This window comes from Epinephelus moara, chromosome 24 (assembly GCF_006386435.1).
Source record: "Epinephelus moara isolate mb chromosome 24, YSFRI_EMoa_1.0, whole genome shotgun sequence".
In the NCBI taxonomy this organism is placed as follows: domain Eukaryota; kingdom Metazoa; phylum Chordata; class Actinopteri; order Perciformes; family Serranidae; genus Epinephelus; species Epinephelus moara.
Window position 1 is genome coordinate 43,218,038 of NC_065529.1, and position 13,324 is coordinate 43,231,361.

General features: G+C 40.3%; 1 protein-coding gene and 1 long non-coding RNA gene across 4 annotated transcripts in view; both read right to left on the reverse strand.

The window, feature by feature from the left end:
- The window catches only part of LOC126386196 (uncharacterized), a 33,862-nt gene extending 32,607 nt beyond the window's left edge, over positions 1-1,255 (reverse strand). For all 3 annotated transcript variants that reach the window (XR_007569473.1, XR_007569472.1, XR_007569474.1), the window contains exon 1: positions 1,052-1,255. This is a non-coding gene — a long non-coding RNA (uncharacterized LOC126386196). The remainder of the gene's footprint in view (positions 1-1,051) is intronic.
- A 4,697-nt stretch (positions 1,256-5,952) lies between these two features.
- ccdc71 (coiled-coil domain containing 71) overlaps positions 5,953-13,324 on the reverse strand; it is a 34,409-nt gene continuing 27,037 nt past the window's right edge. The window contains exon 2 of the mRNA XM_050038374.1: positions 5,953-9,600. Within this exon, the coding sequence (XP_049894331.1) occupies positions 8,529-9,590 (1,062 nt within the window). The 5' untranslated portion in view covers positions 9,591-9,600 and the 3' untranslated portion in view covers positions 5,953-8,528. The remainder of the gene's footprint in view (positions 9,601-13,324) is intronic.

The following is a 13,324-nucleotide window of genomic DNA, read 5'->3' on the forward strand; positions in this document are numbered from 1 at the left end:
TAAGGACAGAGGGATGTCGTATGCTGTAAAGCCCTGTGAGGAAAATTGTGATTTGTGATATTGGGCCTTATAAATAAAATTGATTGATTGAAATTGATTGAGGTGCCCATTGAGCCAATTCAACTTGTGGGAGGTGCTTCTTGAAGCACGAGGTGAAATTTCTTCAGATTATCTCAACAAACTGACAGAATGCCAAAGATCTATAACGACCCCAAAAATGCAAGTTATATTCTTTCATTTTGAGGGTTTAAAATTGTCCTTAATAAGATATGTGACAGTCACGTTATTTTATTTTTCATATGTAATGTGAGGAAATATGGTAAATGTAAGGAGCCTTTGTTATGGGAGCATTGTGCCCCGAGTTGTCTCAGGTGGGATGTTACGCCCACACCTCAGGGGCAGCCTGGATGACAAACAGTCAGTGTTTCATGGCTGCTATATTTTATCTGTATTTTACAGATTTGTGCTTTGTTGCTGTGGTACCATAGTTTGGGACCCGCAAGATAATAAAACACTTGTTCAACCAAAAAAAACCTTCCCTTTCATTTATTTGAGGGTCATTCTGATTGATAATAACAATAAAACCGTAATATATCTGTGTAGGTTATCTTACTGTGAAAATGTCATACTGTTGGCACCCTGTTACTGAATTATGATTATTGATGCATTAATGTGTAAAAGTGTAGCTGGCCTTAATTACATAAACAGTTTAAGTTATATCAGTTTGACATCATTGATAATTTGATTTATATTTTGTACTAATAATCTGAACCTCAAATTTTGTTATCACATACATGTTGTAGGAGTAAAAACAAAATATTTAAACTCTAATGTAGTACAGTAGAAGCATAAAGTAGCAGAAAATAGAAAAGTACCACAATATTGTACTACATTACTTGAGTAAATGTACTTAGTTACTTTACACCACTGCCGACAGGAGCTTGAATTAAAAAAAATGGGACATTGGATAGCCTCTGTCATTGTCCATTCAAATTAAAAACTACATTGAGAAAATAACCAGCCCTAAAAATGATGTGTAAAAATAACTCACTGTATGAAGGTGGTCTTCTTCTCTGTCTTCATGGAGTCACAGTGATGAATGTCCGGGCTGTAAATGTTTCCAGGTGCTCTTGTTTCTGCGGTGACATTTGTTTTAACCTTCTCCTCCCTGTTTGATGCTAACTAGCTCGCTGCTAGCTAAACTAAATTTACACAAACACGTCGTAGATACCGTAACTTAAGTTAAAGATAACTTTTATCTCTCGGATGTTTGATTTTAATTCATTTATCACAGGGGGGGACCAAGTTCATTATTTTTAATGAATTTCACCTGGCCTCACTCCAGACTTCCAGTGACGTAGTTACACATTTCTTCTTCTACGTCTTCTATTAATGGCGACATGCAGCCAGGAGGAGCGTTATCGCCGCCGGTGGTAGTCCTTTAACAGCACAGTGTCTTTGTTGTCAACAGGGAAGTAGACAAGAGGGAAGGTCATTAAGTCTTTGTAGTTTCTTTGGTTTTTAACAGGTTTTAAGTTGTCAGAGAAGCAGTCGTTGGAAATGAAAATAATGGATCTCAGATTCCCTCTAATAATGCTGAAACAAGTATGTATGAAAATAAATTAATGCAAGTAAAAGATAGAAAAGATCTAAGACATAAAATAATACAGAAATTTAAATATAGGCATGAAATATAACATATATTAAAACATGTATATGCATAATGAGATGTAATAAATATATAGCCTACATACAAAGATGTAAACATCTCTTAAATTCATCTTATTCATTGCAAGCGAGAACAAGAGCTACTGAGAAATCAGCACAAATAAACAACTTAGTATTAAGCACAAAAAAGAATAAAGTATGTGCAAATTTGTTGTTTTTTAAATTGGTTTTTCCTTTACTGTTATGGTCTTGACTCCACTCTACCATTTCCCTTATGTTCAATTTTCTTTTTAATGTGCAAAAAAAAAAAAAAACTGAGGCTAAGTTAAAATATATTAGGGTATATTCTCTTGAAACCCTGCATCCTCATACAAAGACATCACATTTTGGGTTTACTGGACCTTATACTTAATTCTGCTTAACTTAGATCTGTTGTCCTCGTTCGCGGACACTTTTTCGTGCTATTTAGTGGTAGTAAGACCTCAATACATTAATCCATGTAAAAAGAAGATGGCAGCCATCTCTGCCAAGTCAGTCTGCAGCCGATCCCCACACAAAAGTGAACAAGGTTGAGAACAGGATCATATTTAATGGTTGACACTTTTTAGTTTGATACAACAGATTTCACCAATTTTAGCTACAGTAATAAACTAACACGCTGTTAATTAGAAAGTACTCCTTTGAAGACTTTAGGAATTTATCATCAGCTCGTTGAAGGACAATGGGACTTTATTATCGTCTCGTTTGAGTACATCTGAACTTTATCATCTAATAATTATATAATAAAGTCACTATTTATGTAGTGACTTTATTATATAATTATTAGATTATATAATAATGTAGTAATAGTAATAAAGTCACTACATAAATATAGTCTATATTTATGTAGTGACTTTATTATCATTGACAATGTTTAGTTTTTTATACTAATCAGGTCCCACTGATCCCAAAAAGCTAGGAGAAATTAAAAATGCCAACCAACAAAAGGTTTGGGTCAGGAGGATATAGCAGGTAAAGTCACGATCAAACAAGATGGTGACGGCCGAAGTGCTGAACTCCAGGCTTCAAAATGGCAGTCCACAAACCAAAAGGTGACGTCACTGTGGCTATGTCCATTAAACAGTCTATGGTCTTGCTGGAATACAGACATCTGCCAAATGGGGGTGGGTCAAGGTAAGAGGGGTTAGCGAAAATCTTTTCTGCCCACTTCAGGATCCTGGAGGTGTACAGGTCCTGGAGGGACTGCAGTTTACCCTTGTCCTCAGCAGTGGCAGCAGCCTACCAGACGGTGTTGGAGAAGGTGATGATGGACTCAATGATGACAATGTAGAAGTGCAAAATCACTGCGTTTGGGAGATTCAATTTCTTCAGCTGCTGCAGTTGTGCCTCTGTTGTGTTTATTAAACCATATAGATAAGTGAGGACATGCTTCAAACCAAATCATTTGCAAAGATCATTTTAATATCATTGTATTTAATCCCTTTGTGTTCGTTCATTAATAACTGTCTTTTCTTCAGTGTGGAGAGGAATTCAACGTAGTATGTCCAAGTCTAATCCTACTAATCAGACTTCCTCTTCTTTCCCACTTTCCTCCAGTGACCTTCCCACTCCTACTCCTTATCGGATCTGATTCAAAGGGCATTCCTGTGGTGCATTCTTTGAATTAGCATCAGAGGGAATGTAAACAGCAGCAACAGCATAACCATCCCATCACCTCTGACACTGCCTCATAACTTAGTTCCAGATAAACCATTTGGTTTCTTTCTTACTGGTATTGTGAACTCTATCTAACAACAATGGGAAAGCTTTAGTGGGTATGTAATGGAAGGAGCAACTTAACCTTGACAGGAATCTGGTGGTCTGGTACAGTACATCTGTAGTTGTTGCCAAGTATTCCATTGCTTACCACATTATTGCATCTGAATAGCTGCATTTGTTATGTCAGTGTGTGTTTGGTTACTTGTCTGTGTATTTGAGTGCCTCTGCAAAGAGGCCAAAGGCTGAGTGGATTAGAATTTGGTGGTCAGAGGTCACTGTCACCTCGTTTGTTGAATTCTATTGAATACAATATCTCAAGAACGCCTTTAAGGAATTTCTTCAAATTTAGCACAAATATCACCCTTGAGTCAAGGATGAACTGCTTAGAATTTGGTGGTCAAAAGTCAAGGCCAGTTTGACCTCATCTGTCACATTCTTATGAACACAGTATTTCAAGAACACCTTGAGGGAATTTCTTCAGATTTGGCACAAACATCTAGTTGGACTCGAAGATCAACTGATTAAAATTTGGTGGTTGAAGGTCAAAGGTCAAGGTCACTGTGACCTCACAAAACAAGTTTTTGACGATAACTCCAGAATTCATCTGCTAATTATGACAAAATCTTACACAAATGTCTAATATAATCATGAAAATATGACATTTTCTATCACATATCATTTTTATTTTATTTTATATTTATATCATCCACAAGTTCAAAGAACTTAACTGTGACACCATAATGTAATGCAAAAACAGTTTTCTGGCCATATGTCATATCTCAGGAGCGGAAGAGGAGACATTTGGTCAGATACTGAATCAGTGACACTATCCTTGTGTGTCCACCTTGAAACTGTGCTGATTATATAGATCTTCTGTGCTGCCCGGGGGGGATGTGTGTGAAGCATCCATGTTTTCACAGGCATGGATGTAAACTTTGAGTACCTGTTAGACAATTGTGGGAAATTTTGTCATAACTAGCATAAGATTTCCTGAGTTATGGCTAAAAACATGTTTTGTGAGGTCACGAGTGCAAGTGGAGGAATTTGAGAAAATTCCCCCAAGGCCTTCCTGAAATATCACAGTCATGAAACGACACAGATGTAAAGTCACAGTGACCTTGACTTTGCCTTGAAAAAACATGGATGCTTCACACACATCTTCTCCCCGGCAGCACAGAGGATCTATACATTCAACACAGTCTCAATGTGGACACCCAAGATTAGTGTCACCAATTCAGGATCTGATCAAATGTCTCTCCTTCTGTTCCTCAGTTATGACTTTGAATAATGGAAAGACAAGTGTTTTTGCAGAGAACATTAAAATGTCACAGTGATATTGACCTTTGACCTTGTGAATATAAAAAGTCATCACTTTATTGTTTAATAATTCCCTCAGGACGTTCTTGAAACATTGCGTTCATGAAAATGGGACTGATGAGGTCACAGTGACCTAAATCTTTGACCACGAAATACTAACCAATTCAAATCAATTCCCTCTAGCTGTCCTTGAGATATTGTGTTCACAAGAATGAGGCAAATGCAAGGTCATGGTGACCTTGACCATTCACCACCAAAATCTCATAGGTTCCTCCCTAAATAAAAGTGCATGGTTGTGCCAAATTTGTAAAAATTCCCCCAAGGTGTTCTTGAGATATCACGTTCGCAAAATGATATGGACGCAAGGTCACAGTGACCTTGACCGTTGACCACCACATTCTATCAGTTCATCCTTGACTCAATGTGGATGTTTATACCAAATATGAAGAAATTCACTCAAGTTGTTTTTTTTTTTGTTTTGTTTTTTTAAGATATTTTTTGGGGGCATTTTCAGCCTTTAATGGATAGGACCAACAAGTGTGAAGGGGGGAGAGAGAGAGAGGGAGTGACACGCAGCAAAGGGCCACAGGCTGGAGTCGAACCCGGGCCGCTGCGGCAACAGCCTTGTACATGGGGCGCCTGCTCTACCACTAAGCCACCGACGCCCCCACTCAAGTTGTTTTTTGAGATATCGTGGTCATGGTGACCTTAACCTATGACCATCAAAATCTAATAGATTCATCCTTGAGTAAAAGTGCATATTTGTGCAGAAATTGTGAAAAATCCCCTCAAGGCGTTCTTGAGATATCCCATTCATGGGAATGTGATGGATGCAGTCACAGTGACCTTTGACCGCCAAATTCTATCCTTGAGTCTGTTTCCTCAAAGCGTTCTTGAGATATCACATTCACAAGAACGATCCCAGATATGGTCAAGGTGACCTTGACCTTTGACTGCCAAAATCCATGCAGTTCATCTTCATTCTTGAATAACAAAAACAACTTTAACACTTACTCTTTCAAAACATTTTTCTGGTGATGGACTAATCCCCGAATTGTTTCTCAATGACGTACCACTTGTGGCTTTGTGAGTGAGGAGTCTAAGAAGGTAAATCAAATGGCAGTGAAACTAAACTTTCTCAGCATCAGACTTATGCAAGTCAGGTTGTGAAAAATGTTTTAGTTGATGGAAGAAGAAAAAAACTACAGATTCTTTTCATTTCATTTTATTGAACAAAAAGTTTTTTTCAAAGATCATGTAGGAAATACAATATTATACAAGTGTTGCACACAGAACAAGACTAACAGAAAGAAGATCTAGAAGTGGGGGAGGGGCATCTTCCAGAACACAAAATTCACCAGAACAAAGATGTGGAACTCTGTAAAGCCGACCACTAAACACTGATGTGGTCTCAGTTTGAACTGGGGAACAGACTGCTAAATTGAGATTAATGCAAGGACTTCAAACCTGAAAGCTCAGTTTTTCACTTAAAATCTGATAAGTTCTTTCTACTAAGCTGCCCGTAACAGCGTCCACAGCATTTAAACATGAAACTGGTGTTTGAAAATCCAATTTAATCTTTTAAGTCTTTATCTTTTTTAAAAAAACAAAAATCCTTTACTGACCTGATGGTGGTTTAGTTCTGTTTGTCTGGACTTTAAGATCTGGTGGTTTAAACAGTCAATATTTCTGAAAAAGAATAAAAATGTAGTTTGACAAAGGTCGCTTATTGGCTTTTTCCAGAGCTTTTAGTCATATTTACTCCAGAAAAGGCTAGTAAGGGGACTACGAGTTAAGAGTTTGTGTTAAAGTACTGTTTCCAAAGTCAAAAATAAACATTTGTCTCTTGGAATGTGGTTTTGTCCAAACATTGCGAACAGAAGTTTTAGGGGAATTCACAGGAGTTTCTCACAGACAATAACATGAAAATGGACTCAGGTGGCTCCTCACAATAGAAACCCTTTGGAAAGCACACAAGGCGGTTTGGCATGCTCATCCCAACCTGCAGGGGGCAGCAGCGCTATCAGTCCCTCAGAGAACAACTCGGGAAGTCACTGCTCCTAAATGCTCCGATCTGAACTACAAAACACAAATATGATGACATTCTTGTGCCATTTCATTCAGCACCAACGTCGCAAAGTTAGCACCTGTGGCAGAAAACCAGTGTGGGTTTAAAGAAAGTTAAACCAAATTTTTGAGATTATTCCACTTTTTTTTTCTTCATAATATAGGAAATAAGAATGTCAATGACTTTCTCATTTAGGAAACAATGACACTGAAGCACTGTGACACACTCAAAGTGCATTTATTTTAGTTTTAAGGTGAGCCACAACTGTTAAATCACTGCGGAGGAAGTCAAGATACTATAAAGCTGAGTTTGTTGGGCAGTTCTCTCCATCAACTCAGCAGAGCACAGGTGAGTTCTGATGGGGGATTTAACTTTCTGATGCTGCAGTTTCAAATGTAACTGGCCAGGAAACAAACAGTCCTGCAGCCCACAAACATCTTTAAATCAGCGAAACAAATGTCCTACCATCAAGACTCCAACTGACAGTTGCCAAATAAGTACAGAAATGTACTGGACAAAAGTAAACCTTGAGCAGCACTAGACCAACAGCTGATGGTCGTTTTTGTATCTGGTGTAAAACCTGTTTAACTTATGGAGGTGGACCAGGGCCACGTCAAGGAATGGAACAATTCTAAGCAAAAAAAGCCAAAATTCTGTAAAAAACAAACAAACAAACAAACAAAAAAAACCCAAAAACAATAAATAAATTGTTAAAAAAAAAAAAAAAAAAAAAGCCTTCTGAAGTCAAGTTTAATAATGAGAAAACAAAAGAAAACCTGAAAATTGAAGTCAGAGTTCTTTTATCTCAGAATTCTCAATGATTTCCCAGAATTACTATTTAAAGATTAATCTGAGAAGTCAAAAAACAAGGCCCAAGTCCTCTTCCATACTTGCTACTTTCCACAGTTTGTTTAATTGATTCATGTTCTGTTATTTTAAGACATCAAATCTTCCCAATGGTCAAAACTACTTTGAGTCTTTTGTCTCCATGTGTGTGGATAAACTAAACCAAAGGAACACTTTGTGAAGGACTGTAGTTCAAACAGTTCATCCAGGTATCAATCTATCTCTGTATGAGCTGCGGGTTTGATTCCCTGCAGTACTCGCTCCTAGAGCCTTCCTGATTTCCAGTGGAAACACAACAAAAATACAAAAAAAGGAAGACAAACTAAACACTTTTCTCTTTTTCCCTCCTTTAGTTAATTTGTTTTGCTGGGACCAACCAACCACCACGTCTGCTCGTCTGAGGACTTTGGACACCCGCCCTGCTGCTCATCCACCAGTTCATCTGTGCGTCAAGTGGGATCATCCTGTCCCGTGACTAGTTTTATTTTGTTCTTCTTTCCAGTGAAAAATAGGGCGCCGCGGAGTGACAGCACAGTTTCAAGCGCTACAAGTAAAAAATATTTTTTAACAAAATTGCGCTATACTTCAAATGAATCATACTCTTCAAACAACTGTGAGCACCCAGTGCTGAACTGCTCGTTGAAGGGCAGGAAATTCTCTTTTGACCTAACAGTCACAGTGAACGGTGCCTCCCAAAATTCATCAGCAAGCAGGCAGTCAACTCAAAACCAGAATGATGGTTGGCTGTAGTAAACTGGATTGTGAAAATTCCCAGCCTGCTGGGAAAAGCTAAATGCCTTTCAGTACCCAGAACTTCAACAGACAAAACACTAACTTCTTCCAAAGGGTGTGTGTAGGTTTGGGGACACTGTCATTTATTCTGGTATCTGAAGTCTCTCAGCACATCGTTGAGAGGTTGGATCTGAATCACTGGAGACAGGTTGACCTGTAGGATCTTCTGCGCTTTTCTGCGGGCCTCAGCCACAGAGCGAGAGTCATCCACCTTTATCACTTTCCATCTAAGACTGTTTTTGTCCTTCCAGCCGTTTCGCTGGCGGGTCAAGTTGTTCAGTTCCTTGGGGCCCCGACCCTCCCGGTGGAGGCCGTTGCCCCTCCAGCCATTACTGGTCAGCTCTGTATGAGTCTCTGGGAACGCCCGTCCATTTGCGTAGAAGACCGGTGCAGAATCTCCGATGAGGGCGCCGTCCAGTCGAATAGGGCAGGACAGGCTCTTCTGGCTGAACAAGGCCACAGCTTTGGTGGACACCCCACCACCGTTCTGAGAAGGCTGCAAAGGTATTCCTGAAAGCGTTGGAGGGTGCTGTTGCTGTGAAAAGGCAACAGAGGGTGCCTCTGAGGACGGGTCCCAGGAAGTGTGGATCTGGAGTCTGGCCGTATGGAAGCCGGACAGGCCCGCAATGTTGGTCAGTCTGAGGCACGGCCGCACCTGCGACATCTCTACAGTCCGAATGGGTGTCCTGTTGCAGATGATAGCACGATGGTCCACCAGCAGCTCTGGAGGGCGGACCCCTTGAATCTTGGGGTTCTTGGAGGTGTTCCAGGATGGGTGCACTTCTCTCTTCTTGGCCGGGGGCTTCCTCCCCCTCCTCTTGGCGGTCGGTCTGACGTTTCTGTTGGGTGGCTTCAGCATATCTTGAGTCAAGGGTTGGTTTGTGCAGGAGCGGTAGCCATACACGTCCTTGCTGCGCAGCACGGTGGGCTTGTGGCCCTCCTCACCCAGCTCCTGCAGGAAGGTGACCAGCTCCTCGCTGCTCGAGAGGTCACGGGACATCGGACTGAGGATCTTTAGAGCATCCAGGAGGACAGTGTGCCCCGCTGACGAGATCCTGGACCAGGAGTGGACCGCCCTCTGCTCTTCATTGGCAAATGCCAATGGCCGGCCAACCACGGGACCTCGAGCCGCGTCAGCCATGTTACTAGTCCTGCCAGAAAAATACAGAAAGCATTCGGTTAAATAGAATCACAGAAAGGAACAGAAACAACCAACTACTTTTCTGATATTGTCAAAACACCTTGTAAGTCCCAATATTCTACTTTCCTATTCATTGTATAACAAAGTTGGTTAGGATGAGTTTGGAAGTCGTCACTCAAGTTTTCTTAGAGTCAGACAACAGGAAAATGGTTATCTTAAAACAAAAACAAAAAAGATTAAGTTGTACCCACATTGTTGAATTAAATCAATTATCAACTTATTTAAAACTTAAATTATGTCTCAACATCAGTAAGGACTTTTGAAATATATAGTTCACAGGAAAGAGATGGATGCCAGGTCACAGTGACCTTGAAATTTGACCATTAAAGTCAAATCAGTTCATCCTTGATTCAAAGTGGATGTTTGTGCCAAATTTGAGGAAATTCCCTCAAGGTATTCTTAAAAAATATTGCGTTCACGAGAGTGAGATGAAGGCAAGGTCACAGTGGCTTTGACCTATGACCACCAAACTCTTCTCAATTTATTGTTGAGTCCAAGTGGGTGTTTTGAAGAAATTCCTTCAAGGCATTGTTGAGAAACATCTTGACGAGGTTAGGACGTACATATATACGTACAACCCTAAAACATAAAGCTTGCAGCTATGGCAGACACAGAGGCATTTTAAAACAAGACTTAATTTATCTTGTTACTCCCATACAGTGCCAGGCAGTAACTTGTTCCTCAGTAAATGCTAGGGCTGCCCCCTAATAGTCGACCAAACGTTAGTCGACCAGACAGATCATTAGTCAGCAAGATTTAATTTGTTACTTAGTCACGGAAAAAAAATGTTATAAATAAATAAACAACAACGTGAAACTCTATTAGGAGTTGCTCCTTGTCAAAATAAATCAAAACCTACACGATAGGACTATCTGAGAACTTAATTTGAAAGGACAGACACAGCAAGAGGCCATGCTCAGCAGTCAGACAGGAGTCACATTACAAACCAATCACAGCCGATGTCTTTCCCTTCTTCTGTAAATATTCAGTCTGATAAATAAGGAGAAGTTGATCATGTTAGTGCAGGGCTACCCAGAGCTTTACATCTGTCCCACGGATGATAGGTCTACACACTTGTATACAGCGCCTGGAAGAAGATCAGCTCTGCTCTCAGGATCGTCTTTGACGCGGACCTTGTTAAGGTGCTTAGCAACCTCAGAAGCAAACTGCGGGCGTGCTCTTGAAACCTGGTACAGAAAGGCACAAGAGTAGCGCTCAGAGCCCGACCTCACGATTTACAGACGCTTTAAGACATGGCATGTGTACAGTCCCTTATTTACAGGGCTGGTACCTGTGGTTATTCCACAGGCTAGTTAATAACATGTCGGGCAGGAAATCCAAAGTGTGGGATCATTTTGAGAAGGTGAAGGACGAACCCAAGGTGATATGTAAACTCATCTTCATTGGTCGACTACAAACATGACGTATCATCTGAAACATGGAAGTAGCTACATGCCCATTAGCCCACAGCGTCATTAACAGGCGGCTCGCTCAGTGTGTGACGTACACTTGTAGATAAAATATAGGCCCATATTAATCAAGGTTTATTAGTACAGTATTTCTCTGTAATGTAGCACAGTGTTAATAATGTTACTGATACTATTCTTTCTCAGACCTTAAACTCAAACCATTGTGTTGCCCCATACAAAATATACAATTCAATAATTGAGTTAATATGGTAAACATGTGGGCGAGTAGTCGACTAATGGCCCTAAAGGGGCAACCCTACATTTAATACATTTCACGGGGAAAAAGCCGCAATATAGTCGATATATTGCCCATCCCTATATCAACATAATTTCTGCTGGTTCTGAGTGCTGTGACCTTCTGCCGTCTGATGTCCTCACCACTTGTTAAATGTGACCCAGAAACTGAAACGTGTTCTGCAGCTGAGTTCACTGCAACATGTTATTGATAAAAGTCACCTTAATATTAAATGTTAACATAAACCTGTACTGCCGCAGCTGTGAACACACAGGCTGGGGATTTTTAATTGCTAGATTAATACCCGGGGGGAGACGGTAGTTTACTGTCAGCAGCACTGTAATCAGACACCTCACACAGCCAGACCAGCAGACAGTAACACTGCGCATATAAGGAAACAGTAAAGCTCCACATCTGCTGAAAGAACCACCCCAGCTGGCTCATTACCACTGCGACCTTCTCTCGGTTCAGCACCAGTTCTACACCTTTATACCCTTCATCTAAACGAGCCTCATTAGTTACCATGGCAACCAGGACCATTGGGGCAGGATACACAACGCCCTGGGATCCTATTCCAACAGAAACTAGAATTACCATCCCGTGGTTGTAGGTCTCTGTGCACCAGTCAAGTTTCTCTTACAGTTAACATCCCTGTCTGAAAACATTGATGCTTCACATACATCTTTCCCCGACAGCACAGAAGATCTGTACAATCAGCGCAGTTTCAAGGTGGACACCCAAGATTAGTGTCACCAATTCAGTATCTGTGTCCTCTTATGTTTCTAAGATATGACACTGAGTAATGGCCCGAAAAGTGTTTTATGCAGAACATTATGATGTCACAGTGAAGTTGACCTTTGACCTTTTGGATATAAAATGTCATTACTTCATTATCTTATCCGATCAGACATTTGTGTGATGTTTTGTCATAATTAGCGTATGAAATCTTGAGTTATGGCCAAAAACATATTTTGTGAGGTCACGCTGACCTTGACCTTCAACCACAACATTCTAATCAGTTTATTTTTCAGTACAAGTGGATGTTTGTGTCAAATTTAAAGAAATTCAATCAATGTGCTCCTGAGATATGACATTTACAAGAATGAGACAGATGGAAGGTCACAGTAACCTTAAACCACCTAAATCCAACCACTTCATTGTTGAGTCCAAGTGAACATTTGTGCCAAATTTGAAGAAATTCCTTCAAGGCGTTCTTAAAATATTGCATTCACGAGAATGAGATAGATGAAAGGCACAGTGATCTTGACCTTTGACCATCAAAATCTAATCAGTTCATCACTGAGTCCAAGTGAACGTTTGTGCCAAATATGAAGAAATTCCCTTAAGGCATTTTTGACATATCACATTCATGAGGAGGCGGCAGACAAGGTCAGGGTGACCCTGGCCTTTGACCTGAAAAATTCATCAGTTAATCACTCGTCCAAGTGAACATCTGTGCCAAATTTGAGGAAATCATGTTCTCAAGAATGGGACGGACACACAGACAACCCTAAACCATTATGCCTCCAGCCACAGCTATCGCTGGCACAGAGAAGCAAAACTTGACGAGGTACTTCAACAAGTCTCAAAGAGGGCAAACTGCCAAATATTCGCAGCAACAAAAACCAAAGGACATAACAATTAAATCAGAAACAAAGCATGAAAGGAAATGTTGCAATGATTAAATTAGGGATGCACCGAATATTCTGTAACCGAATATATTCGGCCGAATATTGCAAAAAAACACACATTCGGTATTCAGTGGAATAAGTTAAAAGCAAGGCCGAATAATAGCGGCATGTTTTGATAACGCAATCAAACAGCGTGCCGTGACGGGCTGAGTAAAATGTCGGCAGTGTGGCGATCCGCCCGTCATGGCACTTGCATTTGCGACTAAAAATAGTTTTGAGCGAGCAAAATAGGCTTAAATCATTCAGCACACTGTGCGAGCAGCCTACAGATTTCAACCA